Source organism: Oncorhynchus mykiss, chromosome 11 (assembly GCF_057628025.1).
Source record: "Oncorhynchus mykiss isolate SJ-2025 chromosome 11, ASM5762802v1, whole genome shotgun sequence".
NCBI lineage: Eukaryota > Metazoa > Chordata > Actinopteri > Salmoniformes > Salmonidae > Oncorhynchus > Oncorhynchus mykiss.
Window position 1 is genome coordinate 5,515,001 of NC_143032.1, and position 20,000 is coordinate 5,535,000.

The 20,000-nt window shown below is 46.7% G+C and overlaps 1 protein-coding gene across 1 annotated transcript in view; it reads left to right on the top strand.

Moving 5' to 3' along the window:
• The window catches only part of LOC110536532 (nuclear receptor coactivator 2), a 216,400-nt gene that overhangs the window by 180,703 nt on the left and 15,697 nt on the right, over positions 1-20,000 (top strand). The window contains exons 13-19 of the mRNA XM_090189179.1: positions 397-627; positions 2,575-2,680; positions 4,062-4,254; positions 9,949-10,171; positions 10,399-10,547; positions 12,158-12,235; positions 13,819-14,083. Coding sequence (XP_090045305.1) covers positions 397-627; positions 2,575-2,680; positions 4,062-4,254; positions 9,949-10,171; positions 10,399-10,547; positions 12,158-12,235; positions 13,819-14,083 — 1,245 coding nt within the window. The remainder of the gene's footprint in view (positions 1-396; positions 628-2,574; positions 2,681-4,061; positions 4,255-9,948; positions 10,172-10,398; positions 10,548-12,157; positions 12,236-13,818; positions 14,084-20,000) is intronic.

Sequence of the window (20,000 nt, forward strand, 5' to 3'; positions counted from 1 at the left end):
ACTCTGTCTCACAGACGGGCCACGGCACTCTGTCTCACAGACGGGCCACGGCGCTCTGTCTCACAGACGGGCCACGGCGCTCTGTCTCACAGACGGGCCACGGCGCTCTGTCTCACAGACGGGCCACGGCGCTCTGTCTCACAGACGGGCCACGGCGCTCTGACTCACAGGCGGGCCACAGAAACGCCCACTCTGAAAACGACCTCTAACCCCTGAACTGTGGTTGAGGGGATACTGGATACAGTGTGAACAAAATGATGTTGACTTCTGTCCTTGTAGATGGGCGGTATATTGTTGTCCCTCACTTTTTCCCTCTGACACTCCCCACACATTTACTCACTCACGTGATCTCTCTCTCCCTCCCTCCGTCTACCCCCCCCCCCCCCCCCCCTCCAGGTCTAGTGAGTGGTCCTCGGCAGGGCATTCAGGAGGAGGGGGGTTGGGGTCCTGGGGGCCCGGGTCAGAGCGGTTCAGCCTCGGTCCCTCCTCCTGGGGCCCCAGGTCAGCAGGGGACGATGCACAGCCGTATGGGGCCCAACCCTGGAGGCCCCGGGGGCCTCATGAGACCCAGCAGTCTACCAGGACCTGCACCCAGGCAGATGCTGCCGTCGCAGATGATGGTCAACGGTGAGACTGTATATCTACCATTTCTAGTTCTATGCCAGGGTTGCTCTAGAATATATATTTGTCATGGTCTATCCACTTCACAGATCAGTGTTTCTTGTCATTGGGCTTGGGGACCCACCAATTGATGTAACATATTTGTGTTGTCAATGGAAACCAATTTATTGATATTCATTTTCAGCATGTAGAAGTACACAGATAGTTTTGAAAAATAAAAGGTTTTGGAGTTTGGGATAAAGCTGACACCTGCTGGCCAGTCAGAGGAACAACACCCTGATACGCTGTCTAATGCCAGTTTTTTTCGTATTTTTTTATTTAACCTTGATTTAACTAGACAAGTCAGTTAAGAACAAATTCTTATTTTCAATGACGGCCTACACCGGGTAACAGTGGGTTAACTGCCTGTTCAGGGGCAGAACAACATGTTTACCTTGTCAGCTCGGGGATCCGATCTAGCAACCTTTCAGTTACTGGTCCAACACTCTAACCACTAAGCAACTTACCTATCTCGAGCAGCTCAGTCTGGTTTGGGCATGGGGTTAATAAAGTTATATATACATTTTAATGTCTCTCTCTAATAAAGTTATATTAATTTGAACATTTCTCTCTAAAGAGATGAGTATAGGGTTAGTAAAGTTATATTAATTTGATTCTGTCCATAAAGAGATGGGGTTAATAAACCTATATTATTTGAATCTCTATAGATCGCCATGGGGTTAATAAAGTTATATTATTTGAATCTCTATAGATCGCCATGGGGTTAATAAAGTTATATTATTTGAATCTCTCTCTCTTTTTTTAAAGAGATGGGCATGGGTTTAATAAAGTTATTATTTGAATCTCTATAGATCGCCATGGGGTTAATAAAGTTATATTATTTGAATCTCTCTCTCTTTAAAGAGATGGGCATGGGTTTAATAAAGTTATATTATTTGAATCTCTATAGATCGCCATGGGGTTAATAAAGTTATGTTATTTGAATCTCTCTCTCTTTAAAGAGATGGGCATGGGTTTAATAAAGTTATATTATTTGAATCTCTATAGATAGCCATGGGGTTAATAACGTTATATTATTTGAATCTCTATAGATAGCCATGGGGTTAATAAAGTTATATTATTTGAACCTCTCTCTCTATATAGATGGGCATGGGATTAATAAAGTTATATTCATTTGAATCTCTGTCCATAAAGAGATGGGCATGGGATTAATAAAGTTATATTCATTTGAATCTCTGTCCATAAAGAGATGGGCATGGGGTTAATACAGTTATATTCATTTGAATCTCTGTCCATAAAGAGATGGGCATGGGGTTAATAAAGTTATATTCATTTGAATCTCTGTCCATAAAGAGATGGGCATGGGGTTAATAAAGTTATATTCATTTGAATCTCTGTCCATAAAGAGATGGGCATGGGGTTAATAAAGTTCTATTCATTTGAATCTCTGTCCATAAAGAGATGGGCATGGGGTTAATGATGGTACACTACATGGCCAAAAGTATGTGGACACCTCCATTCCAAAATCATGGTCATTAATAGGGAGTTGGTTCCCCCTTTGCTGCTATAACCTCCTCCACTCTTCTGGGAAGGCTTTCTACTAGATGTTGGAACATTGCTGCTATAACCTCCTCCACTCTTCTGGGAAGGCTTTCCACTAGATGTTGGAACATTGCTGCTATAACAGCCTCCACTCTCCTGGGAAGGCTTTCCACTAGATGTTGATGATCTTTTTAAGTGGGAGAACTTGCACAATTGGTGGCTGACTAAATACTTTTTTGCCCCACTGTATATATAGGGCATGGGGTTAATAAAGTTATATTATTTGAATTTCTATATATAGATGGGCATGAGGTTAATAACATTATATTATTTGAATCTCTCTCTATATATATATATAGATGGGCTTGGTGTTAATAAAGTTAAATTATTTGAATCTCTCCTTCTTTAAAGAGATGGGCATGCGGGCCCACCAGTTCTCCCAGCAACAGGCTCCACCCAATCAGACGGCTCCATGGCCAGACAGCATGATACCTATTGAGGCCTTCAACCAGAACAGGTAACCAGCCCTCCGTACTACTCTACTGGACACTACATGAGACTACTTTACACGGGCCTCTGTCCTACAATCACTACTGCAGTGACCGTACCAGAACCTGTCACACACCGTACCAGAACCTGTAACACACATTACCAGAACCTGTCACACACATTACCAGAACCTGTCACACACATTACCAGAACCTGTCACACACTGTACCAGAACCTGTCACACACTGTACCAGAACCTGTAACACACATTACCAGAACCTGTCACACACATTACCAGAACCTGTCACACACTGTACCAGAACCTGTCACACACTGTACCAGAACCTGTCACACACATTACCAGAACCTGTCACACACATTACCAGAACCTGTCACACACTGTACCAGAACCTGTCACACACTGTACCAGAACCTGTCACACACTGTACCAGAACCTGTAACACACATTACCAGAACCTGTCACACACATTACCAGAACCTGTCACACACTGTACCAGAACCTGTAACACACATTACCAGAACCTGTCACACACTGTACCAGAACCTGTCACACACTGTACCAGAACCTGTCACACACTGTACCAGAACCTGTCACACACTGTACCAGAACCTGCCACATCCTTCCTTTGCCAGAACCGTTGTCTGTCGGCGCTGGAGCAACTCTTATAGTTCAGACTAACCACTTTAAAACGGTTTGGATCAGTTAACTACAGCACAGAGAAGTGGTTAAAATAACTTATGGTCATTTAACCTTCCCCCCCTTCTCTCCCTCTTCCCCCTCCCCTCCTTCTCTCCCTCTTCCCCCTCCCCTCCTTCTCTCCCTCTTCCCCCTCCTTCTCTCCCTCTTCCCCCTCCCCTCCTTCTCTCCCTCTTCCCCCTCTTCCCCCTCCTTCTCTCCCTCTTCCCCCTCCCCCCCTTCTCTCCCTCTTCCCCCTCCCCTCCTTCTCTCCCTCTTCCCCCTCCCCTCCTTCTCTCCCTCTTCCCCCTCCTTCTCTCCCTCTTCCCCCTCCCCTCCTTCTCTCCCTCTTCCCCCTCTTCCCCCTCCTTCTCTCCCTCTTCCCCCTCCCCTCCTTCTCTCCCTCTTCCCCCTCTTCCCCCTCCCCTCCTTCTCTCCCTCTTCCCCCTCCCCTCCTTCTCTCCCTCTTCCCCCTCCCCTCCTTCTCTCCCTCTTCCCCCTCTTCCCCCTCCCCTCCTTCTCTCCCTCTTCCCCCTCCCCTCCTTCTCTCCCTCTTCCCTCTCCCCTCCTTCACTCCCTCTTCCCCCTCCCCTCCTTCTCTCCCTCTTCCCGTCTCTTCCCCCTCCCCTCTTCTCCCTCCCCTTCTCTTCCTCTCCCTCCCTCCCCCCTTCTCTTCCTCTCCCTCCCTCCCTCCCCTTCTCTCCCTCTCCAGGTATGCCCCCCAGCAGGAGGAGGAGGTGTTGTGTGGGGGTCCGGGGCCCGGCGGCCAGGGGACTGGGGGTCCTGGTGAGGGGGGTTCTAGTGATGAGGGGGCTCTCATGTCACAGCTCTACACAGTGCTGAAGGACTTTGATGGCCTGGAGGAGATAGACAGAGCCCTGGGGATACCTACTCTGATGGGACAGGTACGATTCAGCAGTCACTGTAGTGTTTTTCATCTATTAATATCCCTCTATCCCTCTCTCTTAACTACTCTGTGACAGATCAGTCCATTACTCTATCTCTGATCCCTCTCTTCTATCTATCTTCTCTTCTTCTCTCTGGGGACACTCACCTGTCACTAGAGTTGTCATTATTTTTGTCATCTAGGCCTATACAGTCTATTTATCCTCCTCTATCTCTACTCTGTTCCCATAGAGTTTAGAGTTTGGGGAAGCTATTTTTTCATCAGCCCGGCTAGAGACCCATTAGGAGCTCAGCCCGGGCTAGAGACCCATTAGGAGCTCAGCCCGGACTAGAGACCCATTAGGAGCTCAGCCCCGGCTAGAGACCCATTCGGAGCTCAGCCCCGGCTAGAGACCCAATAGGAGCTCAGCCCCGGCTAGAGACCCATTCGGAGCTCAGCCCCGGCTAGAGACCCATTAGGAGCTCAGCCACGGCTAGAGACTCATTCGGAGCTCAGCCCCGGCTAGAGACTCATTAGGAGCTCAGCCCCGGCTAGAGACTCATTAGGAGCTCAGCCCTGGCTAGAGACTCGTTCGGAGCTCAGCCCCGGCTAGAGACTCATTCGGAGCTCAGCCCCGGCTAGAGACTCATTCGGAGCTCAGCCCCGGCTAGAGACTCGTTCGGAGCTCAGGCCCGGCTAGAGACCCATTAGGAGCTCAGCCCCGGCTAGAGACCCATTCGGAGCTCAGCCCCGGCTAGAGACTCGTTCGGAGCTCAGCCCCGGCTAGAGACTCATTCGGAGCTCAGCCCCGGCTAGAGACTCGTTCGGAGCTCAGCCCCGGCTAGAGACCCATTAGGAGCTCAGCCCCGGCTAGAGACCCGTTCGGAGCTCAGCCCCGGCTAGAGACTCGTTCGGAGCTCAGCCCCGGCTAGAGACCCATTCGGAGCTCAGCCCCGGCTAGAGACACATTCGGAGCTCTGCCCCGGCTAGAGACCCGTTCGGAGCTCAGCCCCGGCTAGAGACCCATTCGGAGCTCAGCCCCGGCTAGAGACTCGTTCGGAGCTCAGCCCCGGCTAGAGACTCATTCGGAGCTCAGCCCCGGCTAGAGACCCATTCGGAGCTCAGCCCCGGCTAGAGACCCATTCGGAGCTCAGCCCCGGCTAGAGACTAATTCGGAGCTCAGCCCCGGCTAGAGACACATTAGGAGCTCAGCCCCGGCTAGAGACTCATTCGGAGCTCAGCCCCGGCTAGAGACCCATTCGGAGCTCAGCCCCGGCTAGAGACTCATTCGGAGCTCAGCCCCGGCTAGAGACCCATTCGGAGCTCAGCCCCGGCTAGAGACACATTCGGAGCTCAGCCCCGGCTAGAGACTCATTCGGAGCTCAGCCCCGGCTAGAGACTCGTTCGGAGCTCAGCCCCGGCTAGAGACCCATTAGGAGCTCAGCCCCGGCTAGAGACCCGTTCGGAGCTCAGCCCCGGCTAGAGACTCGTTCGGAGCTCAGCCCCGGCTAGAGACCCATTCGGAGCTCAGCCCCGGCTAGAGACACATTCGGAGCTCAGCCCCGGCTAGAGACCCGTTCGGAGCTCAGCCCCGGCTAGAGACCCATTCGGAGCTCAGCCCCGGCTAGAGACTCGTTCGGAGCTCAGCCCCGGCTAGAGACTCATTCGGAGCTCAGTCCCGGCTAGAGACCCATTCGGAGCTCAGCCCCGGCTAGAGACCCATTCGGAGCTCAGCCCCGGCTAGAGACTAATTCGGAGCTCAGCCCCGGCTAGAGACACATTAGGAGCTCAGCCCCGGCTAGAGACTCATTTGGAGCTCAGCCCCGGCTAGAGACCCATTCGGAGCTCAGCCCCGGCTAGAGACTCATTCGGAGCTCAGCCCCGGCTAGAGACCCATTCGGAGCTCAGCCCCGGCTAGAGACACATTCGGAGCTCAGCCCCGGCTAGAGACTCGTTCGGAGCTCAGCCCCGGCTAGAGACCCATTCGGAGCTCAGCCCCGGCTAGAGACACATTCGGAGCTCAGCCCCGGCTAGAGACTCGTTCGGAGCTCAGCCCCGGCTAGAGACCCATTCGGAGCTCAGCCCCGGCTAGAGACTCGTTCGGAGCTCAGCCCCGGCTAGAGACACATTAGGAGCTCAGCCCCGGCTAGAGACTCATTAGGAGCTCAGCCCCGGCTAGAGACTCATTAGGAGCTCAGCCCCGGCTAGAGACCCATTAGGAGCTCAGCCCCGGCTAGAGACTCATTAGGAGCTCAGCCCCGGCTAGAGACACATTAGGAGCTCAGCCCCGGCTAGAGACTCATTAGGAGCTCAGCCCTGGCTAGAGACCCATTAGGAGCTCAGCCCCGGCTAGAGACACATTCGGAGCTCAGCCCCGGCTAGAGACACATTCGGAGCTCAGCCCCGGCTAGAGGATCCGAGAAGATCAGGCTTTTTTTTATTAAACACAATTCATGCAATTCTACGACACAACATGAATGGAGACAGACTAGCACAATCTTTAATGAAATACCACAAAAAAGTTCTTTGCAACAACCTGGTGTTGAATCTAACCATATGATATAATCTCAGCCTGCGAAAAGGAGAAACTTTACAAGATGACATCATCTAGCCTGAAGGAGGAAGTTATGTGACATCATCTAGCCTGAAGGAAGAAGTTATGTGACATCATCTAGCCTGAAGGAGGAAGTTATGTGACATCATCTAGCCTTAAGTAGGAAGTTATGTGACATCATCTAGCCTGAAGGAGGAAGTTATGTGACATCATCTAGCCTGAAGTAGGAAGTTATGTGACATCATCTAGCCTGAAGGAACAAGTTATGTGACATCATCTAGCCTGAAGGAGGAAGTTATGTGACATCATCTAGCCTGAAGTAGGAAGTTATGTGACATCATCTAGCCTGAAGGAAGAAGTTATGTGACATCATCTAGCCTGAAGGAGCAAGTTATGTGACATCATCTAGCCTGAAGGAGGAAGTTATGTGACATCATCTAGCCTGAAGGAGCAAGTTATGTGACATCATCTAGCCTGAAGGAGGAAGTTATGTGACATCATCTAGCCTGAAGGAAGAAGTTATGTGACATCATCTAGCCTGAAGGAGGAAGTTATATTGCCCTAAGCCAATGATAAAGACTGAGTGTACACACTCACCAGGGCTATGGGCCAATAAGATGGGCTGTAGGCCTACTGTCAACTCAATTTGGGAGTTGAGAATTTTGATAACTAAAGACAGATCTGTTTTTTTGTTCTTTGTCTTTTGTGTTTTCCCCGCTATGCATTTTGGAATATTTGGTCTGGGATTATTTTAGATGTGTTTTCACTGACCGCCTCATCTCAACAGTCAGCTATTTGCCACGTGCTGCTAACAAAATTAATTTTGTAATTTGTGATGTAAAACGATCCACAGCTAAATCATGCTCTCTCGTGTAGTATTTTGAAATATGTTATTCCACTTTGTACAGACAGGAATAATTTATATAATAAATGTTTTATTTAACTAGACAAGTCAGTTAAGAACAAATCCTTATTTACATAATGACGGCCTGGGAACAGTGGGTTAACTTGCGGAGGACCACTGGTTACTTGTGCACTTGTGGAGGTCAGTGCCGTTTAAGATGAGGGAGGACTCCAAAATATATTTACACAAAATACACTATGAATGACAGTTTACAATGTAGGGGTACACAGGTCGACAGAAAATGTTTAGGTGACACTTTCAATACCACCTTGTACACTCTTGCCTGCATCTAGCTGATCTAGAGTCTAATCATTAGTCCAACAGTTGCAAACGAGAGTTTCTATTGGACCGTTTGCGTCCGTTTAAGAAAAAATAAAATTAAACAGAATAGGCAGAATGAATACACCCCTGGTCACGCGTAAACACAGTTCACATTCATAGCAGCCACGTTGTATTCCTTCTCGGATCTATGCGCTCTCTTCCTGTCACCTGTTCCCTTCTCTTGTGGACTTCAATGAACACCAGCTGTACAGTTGAAGTCGGAAGTTTACATACAGTACACCCTAGCCAAATACATTTAAACTCAGTTTTTTTTAACAATTTCTGACATTTAATCCTAGTAAAAACTCCCTGTCTTAGGTCAGTTAGGATCTGGCCCATTCCTCCTGACAGAGCTGGTGTAACTGAGTCAGGTTTGTAGGCCTTCTTGCTTCAATATATCCACATACTTTTCTTCCCTCATGTGGGGAAGTGCACCAGTCCCTCCTGAAGCAAAGCCCCCCCACAACATGATGCTGCCACCCCCGTGCTTCACGGTTGGGATGGTGTTCTTCGGCTTGCAAGCCCCCCCCTTTTTCCTCCAAACATAAAGATGGTCATTATGGCCAAACAGTTCTATTTTTGTTTGTTTTGTTTGTTTCCTTGCTGAGCGGCCTTTCGGGTTATGTCGATATAGGACTCATTTTACTGTGGATATAGATACTTTTGTACCCGTTATAGTACTGTTATAGCCAGCTAGCTAACATAGCATCCCTCTGTAATAGCCAGCTAGCTAACATAGCATCCCTCTGTTATAGCCAGCTAGGCTAACATACCATCCCTCTGTTATAGCCAACTAGCTAACATAGCATCCCTCTGTTATAGCCAACTAGCTAACATAGCATCCCTCTGTTATAGCCAGCTAGCTAACATAGCATCCCTCTGTTATAGCCAGCTAGCCAACATAGCATCCCTCTGTTATAGCCAGCTAGCTAACATAGCATCCCTCTGTTATAGCCAGCTAGCTAACATAGCATCCCTCTGTTATAGCCAGCTAGCTAACATAGCATCCCTCTGTTATAGCCAGCAAGCTAACATAGGTTCCCTCTGCTATAGCCAGCTAGCTAACATAGCATCCCTCTGTTATAGCCAGCTAGCTAACATAGCATCCCTCTGTTATAGCCAGCTAGCTAACATAGCATCCCTCTGTTATAGCCAGCTAGCCAACATAGCATCCCTCTGTTATACCCAACTGGCTAACATAGCATCCCTCTGTCATAGCCAGCTAGCTAACATAGCATCCCTCTGTTATAGCCAGCTAGCTAACATAGCTTCCCTCTGCTTGAGCAGGTTGTATCAGTAGGCTAAACTAGCTGCGTTTGCTAGCTAAGTAAGTGAAACTGAAAGTGAAAAGAAAATACAATCTCTCTCTCTCTCTTTTGCTTCTCCTTCATTTTTGAAGAAATGTATTTGTTAAAACTGTTCAACTATTGTCTTTCTCTCTCTTTGAGTCAACTACTCACTACATTGCTTATGCTTTCAGTACTAGATTCATTCTCTGATCCTTTGATTGGGTGGACAACATGTCAGTTCATGCTGCAAGAGCTCTGATAGGTTGGAGGAGGTTGTCATAATTACTGTGTAAGTCTATAGAAGGGGGGTGAGAACCACAAGCCTCCTAGGTTTTGTATTGAAGTCAATGTACCCAGAGGAGGACGGAAGCTAGCTGTCCTCCGGCTACACCACGGTGCTACCCGACCTTCATTGCAAAACAGTGTGTTCTAAATTATTTGGTGCCTTTTTAGTGCCTAAAAAGGATAACTTTTTAAATTCATTAAAAATTATATATATTTTTATGAAATTCACTGAGGAGGATGGTCCTCCCCTTCCTCCTCGGTGGAGCCTCCATTGCTCTGCTCCCGTTCTTTATTTTCTCTGGTCTATTTTCTGTCTAAATACATCGTATCCTCTCGTCTCCTGTCTTTCTCCGGGGTCAGTCTGTAGATCAGGACCAGTTCTCTTCAGACCCGTCCATGTTGTTGGACCAGAAGCCTTCAGTGTACGGCCAGCAGGACCCCCCACCCGGCTCCCATCTAGCCCAGAGAGGATACCACGACCCTGGGTCCGGCAGACCCATGCAGGACCCCCCACCAGGCTCCCATCTAGCCCAGAGAGGATACCACGACCCTGGGTCCGGCAGACCCATGCAGGACCCCACAGGTAGGGCTGAGAATTGGCAATCAGGGAGTTCACAATTCAATATTATCACGTTACGCAGGATCACGATTCTACATGTTATTGCAATTTGATATTCTGAACATCACTATGTTGTTGCTTCAGAGAGACATGAGAAAAATATAACTTTTACATTTTTTATGATTGTTACCTTGGCTCAGAGTAATTGTGATTCTCAACTGAATGGATCCCTCCCCCACTTCTACCCACAGGGCAAGGCTTCCACCCCATGGCTGGCCAGATGAGCCCCAGACCAGGATACCCCATCATGAGGATGCAGCAACGACCGGGGCTGAGGCCCCAAGGGGTGGTTCCTAACCAGCCTAATACACTGAGGTTACAGCTGCAGCACCGGCTACAGGTACAACAGGTACCCAGACAGACAGACAGACAGACAGACAGACAGACAGACAGACAGACAGACAGACTGAGACAGACAGACAGACTGAGACAGACAGGAAAGGTACAGACTGGGGAATGGTACAGAACACAGACTGGGGAATGGTACAGAACACAGACTGGGGAATGGTAGAGACTACAGACTGGGGAATGGTACAGACTACAGACTGGGGAATGGTACAGACTACAGACTGGGGAATGGTAGAGAACACAGACTGGGGAATGGTAGAGAACACAGACTGGGGAATGGTAGAGAACACAGACTGGGGAATGGTACAGAACACAGACTGGGGAATGGTAGAGAACACAGACTGGGGAATGGTACAGAACACAGACTGGGGAATGGTAGAGAACGCAGACTGGGGAATGGTACAGAACACAGACTGGGGAATGGTACAGAACACAGACTGGGGAATGGTACAGAACACAGACTGGGGAATGGTACAGAACACAGACTGGGGAATGGTACAGAACACAGACTGGGGAATGGTACAGAACACAGACTGGGGAATGGTACAGAACACAGACTGGGGAATGGTACAACAGGTACCCAGACAGACAGACAGACAGACAGACAGACAGACAGACAGACAGACAGACAGACAGACAGACAGACTGAGACAGACTGAGACAGACAGACAGACAGACAGACTGAGACAGACAGGAAAGGTACAGACTGGGGAATGGTACAGAACACAGACTGGGGAATGGTACAGAACACAGACTGGGGAATGGTAGAGACTACAGACTGGGGAATGGTACAGAACACAGACTGGGGAATGGTACAGACTACAGACTGGGGAATGGTAGAGAACACAGACTGGGGAATGGTAGAGAACACAGACTGGGGAATGGTAGAGAACACAGACTGGGGAATGGTACAGAACACAGACTGGGGAATGGTAGAGAACACAGACTGGGGAATGGTACAGAACACAGACTGGGGAATGGTAGAGAACGCAGACTGGGGAATGGTACAGAACACAGACTGGGGAATGGTACAGAACACAGACTGGGGAATGGTACAGAACACAGACTGGGGAATGGTACAGAACACAGACTGGGGAATGGTACAGAACACAGACTGTTACTAGGGTTCGTATAACCTCAGATCATATTTTGGCAGGTCATCACTGTGGGTTGGATGTTTTGGCAGGTCATCACTGTGGGCTCGATGTTTTGGATCACTGTGGGTTTGATGTTTTGGCAGGTCATCACTGTGGGCTCGATGTTTTGGATCACTGTGGGTTTGATGTTTTGGCAGGTCATCACTGTGGGCTCGATGTTTTGGATCACTGTGGGTTTGATGTTTTGGCAGGTCATCACTGTGGGCTCGATGTTTTGGATCACTGTGGGTTTGATGTTTTGGCAGGTCATCACTGTGGGTTTGATGTTTGCCTATAATGGTTGAATAGCAAGTTGGTCTTGGTGCACTGGCTCCCTGTTGGTTAATCAGTAGAATGACAGGGAAGTATACAAATGAATGTATCATCATTGTTTAGCTGGCTAGTAGGCTAGCTACTCCTTTCAAAGTGTTTATCGTTAACATACCTGTTAACCTGTTCTCCTCAGAACCGCCAGCCAATGATGATCCAGATGAGTGGTGTGTCCAATATGAACCCAACTTTACAGTCCAACAACCCCAACCAGGTAACTGAGATTATATATCACTATGATCCTCTACAGTTCAACAACCCAACCAGGTAACTGAGATTATATATCACTATGATCCTCTACAGTCCAACAACCCAACCAGGTAATTTACTGAGATTATATATCACTATGATCCTCTACAGTCCAACAACCCAACCAGGTAACTGAGATTATATATCACTATGATCCTCTACAGTCCAACAACCCAACCAGGTAACTGAGATTATATATCACTATGATCCTCTACAGTCCAACAACCCAACCAGGTAACTGAGATTATATATCACTATGATCCTCTACAGTTCAACAACCCAACCAGGTAACTGAGATTATATATCACTATGATCCTCTACAGTCCAACAACCCAACCAGGTAATTTACTGAGATTATATATCACTATGATCCTCTACAGTCCAACAACCCAACCAGGTAACTGAGATTATATATCACTATGATCCTCTACAGTCCAACAACCCAACCAGGTAATTTACTGAAATTATATATCAATATGATCCTCTACAGTCCAACAACCCAACCAGGTAATTTACTGAGATTATATATCACTATGATCCTCTACAGTCCAACAACCCAACCAGGTAACTGAGATTATATATCAATATGATCCTCTACAGTCCAACAACCCAACCAGGTAACTGAGATTATATATCACTATGATCCTCTACAGTTCAACAACCCAACCAGGTAACTGAGATTATATATCACTATGATCCTCTACAGTCCAACAACCCAACCAGGTAACTGAGATTATATATCACTATGATCCTCTACAGTCCAACAACCCAACCAGGTAATTTACTGAAATTATATATCAATATGATCCTCTACAGTCCAACAACCCAACCAGGTAACTGAGATTATATATCACTATGATCCTCTACAGTCCAACAACCCAACCAGGTAATTTACTGAAATTATATATCAATATGATCCTCTACAGTCCAACAACCCAACCAGGTAATTTACTGAGATTATATATCACTATGATCCTCTACAGTCCAACAACCCAACCAGGTAACTGAGATTATATATCAATATGATCCTCTACAGTCCAACAACCCAACCAGGTAACTGAGATTATATATCACTATGATCCTCTACAGTTCAACAACCCAACCAGGTAACTGAGATTATATATCACTATGATCCTCTACAGTCCAACAACCCAACCAGGTAACTGAGATTATATATCAATATGATCCTCTACAGTCCAACAACCCAACCAGGTAACTGAGATTATATATCACTATGATCCTCTACAGTCCAACAACCCAACCAGGTAATTTACTGAAATTATATATCAATATGATCCTCTACAGTCCAACAACCCAACCAGGTAACTGAGATTATATATCACTATGATCCTCTACAGTCCAACAACCCAACCAGGTAATTTACTGAAATTATATATCAATATGATCCTCTACAGTCCAACACCCCAACCAGGTCATTTACTGAAATTCTCACATAGTAATGGAATATGATAGAAATGTTATTTAATTCAGCATAACATTTTTGTAAGAAACATCTAGTTCAATCCCTTTCTCCGCCTCTCCCTCCAGGGGACCATCAATGCTCAGATGTTAGCCCAGCGTCAGCGGGAGCTGCTCAGTAACCACCTCAGACAGCGCCAGCTGGAGCACCAGAGACAACAACAACAGCAACAACAACAGAGGAACATGGTGATGAGAGCCCAGGGACTCAACCTGCCTCCCAATATGGCCGCCGCCAACATGGCTGCTGCAAGTGGCCAATCAGGAGGGCTGAGTAACCCCCGGATCCCCCAGACCACCAACCCTCAGCAGTTCCCTTTCCCACCCAGCTACGGTACCAATACACTCCCAGCCCCTGGCTTCACCCCCTCCTCCTCCTCCTCACCCCTCTACCAGCCCATTCTCCTCCCCCCTCTCCCCCAGCCTGCCCTCCTCTCTCTGCCCCCTGCATGGCTCTCCCAGATGATGATGACGGGTGCAGGACAGTTTGGGGCTGTAGTCAGCCCTCATATACAGAAGCTCAGTGCCTTTCAGTTCCCAAACTGCCTTATAACCCAAAATTAAATCAAATTTAATTTGTCACATACACATGGTTAGCAGATGTTAATGTGAGTGTAGCGAAATGCTTGTGCTTCTAGTTCCGACAATGCAGTAATAACCAACAAGTAATCTAACTAACAATTCCAAAACTACTGTCTTATACACAGTGTAAGGGGATAAAGAATATGTACATAAAGATATATGAATGAGTGATGGTACAGAACGGCATAGGCAAGATACTGTAGATGGTATTGAGTACAGTATATACATTTGAGATGAGTAATGTAGGGTATGTAAACAAAGTGGCATAGTTTAAAGTGGCTAGTGATACATGTATTACATAAAGATGCAGTAGATGATATAGAGTACCAAACCCCCGTGTTGGTGTGTGTGTTAGGGTTGGTTGGTGTAGCGTGTACACTGTATACCGGGGTTATTCCCATATCATCAATATACTTTTTTGTTGTTGGACGTTTTGACTTGTTTTACCCCAAATCCAAATTGGTAGTTACAGTCTTGTCTCATCGCTGCAACTCCCGTACGGACTCGGGAGAGGCGAAGGTCGAGAGCCGTGCGTCCTCCGACACACAGCCCAACCAAGCCGCACGGCTTCTTGACACACTGCCCCCCCTTGACCCTGACGCCAGCCGCACCAACGTGTCGGAGGAAACGCCTCATGGGTCTCCCGGTCGCGGCCGACTGCCAAACAGCCTGGGATTGATCCAGGGTCTGTAGTGACGCCTCTAGCACTGCGATGCAGTGTCTTAGACCGCTGCGACACTGCATCCAATATACTATAAGTAAATACCTACAGTCAACTTGTGCAACATGCTAAGAGATCAAGCAGATTGCGTTCTTCATTTCACTCGTCACATAATTTTTACATTATGTAGCTTGTCAATAGTTCCCCAGAACAGTTGAGCCAGTCACGTGTTTGTTGTGAAGAGAAAGTGGGTGACTCCACAGAGTTCTACAGTATTTCTATTGGTTAGTCTCTCTGTTGTGGGAGCTGGTGACTCCACAGAGTTCTACAGTATTTATATTGGTTAGTCTCTCTGTTGTGGGAGCTGGTGACTCCACAGAGTTCTACAGTATTTCTATTGGTTAGTCTCTCTGTTGTGAAAGTGGGAGCTGGTGACTCCACAGAGTTCTACAGTATTTCTATTGGTTAGTCTCTCTGTTGTGGGAGCTGGTGACTCCACAGAGTTCTACAGTATTTCTATGGGTTAGTCTCTCTGTTGTGAAAGTGGGAGCTGGTGACTCCACAGAGTTCTACAGTATTTATATGGGTTAGTCTTTCTGTTGTGGGAGCTGGTGACTCCACAGAGTTCTACAGTATTTCTATGGGTTAGTCTCTCTGTTGTGGGAGCTGGTGACTCCACAGAGTTCTACAGTATTTCTATTGGTTAGTCTCTCTGTTGTGGGAGCTGGTGACTCCACAGAGTTCTACAGTATTTCTATGGGTTAGTCTCTCTGTTGTGGGAGCTGGTGACTCCACAGAGTTCTACAGTATTTCTATTGTTTAGTCTCTCTGTTGTGGGAGCTGGTGACTCCACAGAGTTCTACAGTATTTCTATGGGTTAGTCTCTCTGTTGTGGGAGCTGGTGACTCCACAGAGTTCTACAGTATTTCTATTGGTTAGTCTCTCTGTTGTGAAAGTGGGAGCTGGTGACTCCACAGAGTTCTACAGTATTTCTATTGGTTAGTCTCTCTGTTGTGGGAGCTGGTGACTCCACAGAGTGCTACAGTATTTCTATGGGTTAGTCTCTCTGTTGTGGGAGCTGGTGACTCCACAGAGTTCTACAGTATTTCTATTGGTTAGTCTCTCTGTTGTGGGAGCTGGTGACTCCACAGAGTTCTACAGTATTTCTATTGGTTAGTCTCTCTGTTGTGGGAGCTGGTGACTCCACAGAGTTCTACAGTATTTCTATTGGTTAGTCTCTCTGTTGTGAAAGTGACACACATGAGGTGATGAAGTTTCCCTTCATGCAATTCACTACTAAATGTTTGCCATCAGATACAGTGCATTCAGAAAGTATTCAGACCCCTTGACTTTTTCCACATTTTATTACATGACAGCCTTATTCTAAAATTGATTAAAATACTTTTTTTCCCTCATCAATCTACATACAATACCCCATAATGACAAATCAAAAACACGATTTCAGGTATTTTTGCAGATATATAAAAAATAAAAAATCTGAAATATCACATTTACATGAGTATTCAGTCTGAATACTTTCCCTGTATGTTAGAACTGTCTAAGATGAGCCATACTCTTCCAGCTGTGTATATGGGTACTTGTTAGTTATCTAAGTAAGTGGCTGAATTAATAAGGAGATGGATTGTTAGCTTTCTGCCGTGTTTGAGAAGTCAAAGGGCTCTGGAGTTATCTGTACATTTGCCCCTGTGCTTCCTACCAGCCTCCATGGAAATTCACTATTACTTGTGCTCATTTCGTTAGCATTCTGGTAGTTGGTGCGCAATGGGCTTTTTTCATGTGTGTGTTTTTGGCGCCCCCTTGTGTGCTAAACCGGTAAAACCGTTGGTTCCCCTGTCCTTCCTCCTAGCTCTGTTGTCCTCCTTTCCAGTCTTCTTTTCCTTCAGACAAGCATGTCTCTCATAACTCGGGTTCATTTGCACAATTTCTCTCGTTCACTTTCGGCTGGTAAATGTCCACACTCATCGAAAATGGCAGAAAGAACTGTATGATGGTCTGGACATCTGGATATCGGCCAAGAAGTGTAAGTGTGTGTGTGTGTGTGTGTGTGTGTGTGTGTGTGTGTGTGTGTGTGTGTGTGTGTGTGTGTGTGTGTGTGTGTGTGTGTGTGTGTGTGTGTGTGTGTGTGTGTGTGTGTGTGTGTGTGTGTGTGTGTGTGTGTGTGTGTTTCTCTTCCGTTGTGATTAAACCCTGCTGTTACGGCAAAATACAAATAGCTTTTAACGACTTTCCTAACGACTCTCCATCTGCTTGGTGAAGTAACTTAATGTCCAGCTAAATGTAAAAACACATCAGAATAGAAGGTTTATAAAGGAACAGAACGGAACGATATAAACCGGTTGGAACCGGTTCAGAACATTATTCTGCTGGTTGGAACCGGTTCAGAACATTATTCTGCTGGTTGGACCCGGTTCAGAACATTATTCTGCTGGTTGGACCCGGTTCAGAACATTATTCTGCTGGTTGGACCCAGTTCAGAACATTATTCTGCTGGTTGGACCCAGTTCAGAACATTATTCCGCTGGTTGGACCCAGTTCAGAACATTATTCTGCTGGTTGGACCCGGTTCAGAACATTATTCCGCTGGTTGGACCCGGTTCAGAACATTATTCTGCTGGTTGGACCCAGTTCAGAACATTATTCCGCTGGTTGGACCCGGTTCAGAACATTATTCTGCTGGTTGGACCCAGTTCAGAACATTATTCTGCTGGTTGGACCCAGTTCAGAACATTATTCTGCTGGTTGGAACCGGTTCAGAACATTATTCTGCTGGTTGGACCCAGTTCAGAACATTATTCTGCTGGTTGGAACCCGGTTCAGAACATTATTCTGCTGGTTGGACCCAGTTCAGAACATTATTCTGCTGGTTGGAACCCGGTTCAGAACATTATTCCGCTGGTTGGACCCAGTTCAGAACATTATTCTGCTGGTTGGACCCAGTTCAGAACATTATTCTGCTGGTTGGAACCGGTTCAGAACATTATTCTGCTGGTTGGACCCAGTTCAGAACATTATTCTGCTGGTTGGAACCCGGTTCAGAACATTATTCTGCTGGTTGGACCCAGTTCAGAACATTATTCCGCTGGTTGGACCCAGTTCAGAACATTATTCTGCTGGTTGGAACCGGTTCAGAACATTATTCTGCTGGTTGGACCCAGTTCAGAACATTATTCTGCTGGTTGGAACCGGTTCAGAACATTATTCTGCTGGTTGGACCCAGTTCAGAACATTATTCTGCTGGTTGGAACCGGTTCAGAACATTATTCTGCTGGTTGGAACCGGTTCAGAACATTATTCTGCTGGTTGGACCCAGTTCAGAACATTATTCTGCTGGTTGGAACCGGTTCAGAACATTATTCTGCTGGTTGGAACCGGTTCAGAACATTATTCTGCTGGTTGGACCCGGTTCAGAACATTATTCCGCTGGTTGGACCCAGTTCAGAACATTATTCCGCTGGTTGAACCCAGTTCAGAACATTATTCCGCTGGTTGAACCCAGTTCAGAACATTATTCCGCTGGTTGGACCCGGTTCAGAACATTATTCTGCTGGTTGGACCCAGTTCAGAACATTATTCCGCTGGTTGAATTCAGTTCAGAACATTATTCCGCTGGTTGGACCCGGTTCAGAATATTATTCCGCTGGTTGGACCCAGTTCAGAACATTATTCTGCTGGTTGGACCCGGTTCAGAACATTATTCCGCTGGTTGGACCCGGTTCAGAACATTATTCTGCTGGTTGGACCCGGTTCAGAATATTATTCCGCTGGTTGGACCCAGTTCAGAACATTATTCCGCTGGTTGGACCCGGTTCAGAACATTATTCCGCTGGTTGGACCCGGTTCAGAACATTATTCTGCTGGTTGGACCCGGTTCAGAACATTATTCCGCTGGTTGGACCCGGTTCAGAACATTATTCTGCTGGTTGGACCCAGTTCAGAACATTATTCCGCTGGTTGGACCCAGTTCAGAACGTTATTCTGCTGGTTGGAACCGGTTCAGAACATTATTCTGCCGGTTGGACCCAGTTCAGAACATTATTCTGCTGGTTGGACCCGGTTCAGAACATTATTCTGCTGGTTGGACCCGGTTCAGAACATTATTCTGCTGGTTGGACCCGGTTCAGAACATTATTCTGCTGGTTGGACCCAGTTCAGAACGTTATTCTGCTGGTTGAACCCAGTTCAGAACATTATTCCGCTGGTTGGACCCAGTTCAGAACATTATTCTGCTGGTTGAACCCAGTTCAGAACATTATTCTGCTGGTTGAACCCAGTTCAGAACATTATTCTGCTGGTTGGACCCAGTTCAGAACATTATTCTGCTGGTTGAACAGTGGAACAGAATTATTTAAACAATATATATATATTTTCAATGATTGGAAAATGATTCCCCTGTCAAAAAAACGTGATTTATATTTTATAATAATAATATAGATAATATTTTGTAAATAATTCAACTGAAACCCGACGTCAAAAAGGCGCTAATCGTTCTGGACTCCAGTCGCACAGCATTACAAGAGTTGTACCACTAAATTGCTAACATATTAATACAAAAACATAAAATACTTCTTATAAGATATTCAAATAATCAACTAAAAATATAATTAATTTAGACAATAGTCAATAACTGTGTCAGTTTTCCTCCACGGTACAATCATACTCCTCTAGTCCAATGAGGAGAGAGGGGGGGAGGGGCAGTTCTTAAACTTTTTCAGCTCGAGACCCAAATTCAAAATGTACCGTCCTCTCGAGACCCAAATCATCCTCCCAACGACCCAAATTGTAGATTATAGATGTATTCTCAAAACTCCGCGACCCACCTCTCACCTGCCCAGGGCCCACGTTGGGTCCTGACCCGTAGTTTAAGAACCCATGATTTAGGCCATAAAAAATACATTCCACTAGAGGGCAGCAGACACACATACTATATATACAACTATACTATATATAGACATACTGTATGAACTAGATTCCCGTTCCATGGTAGTGC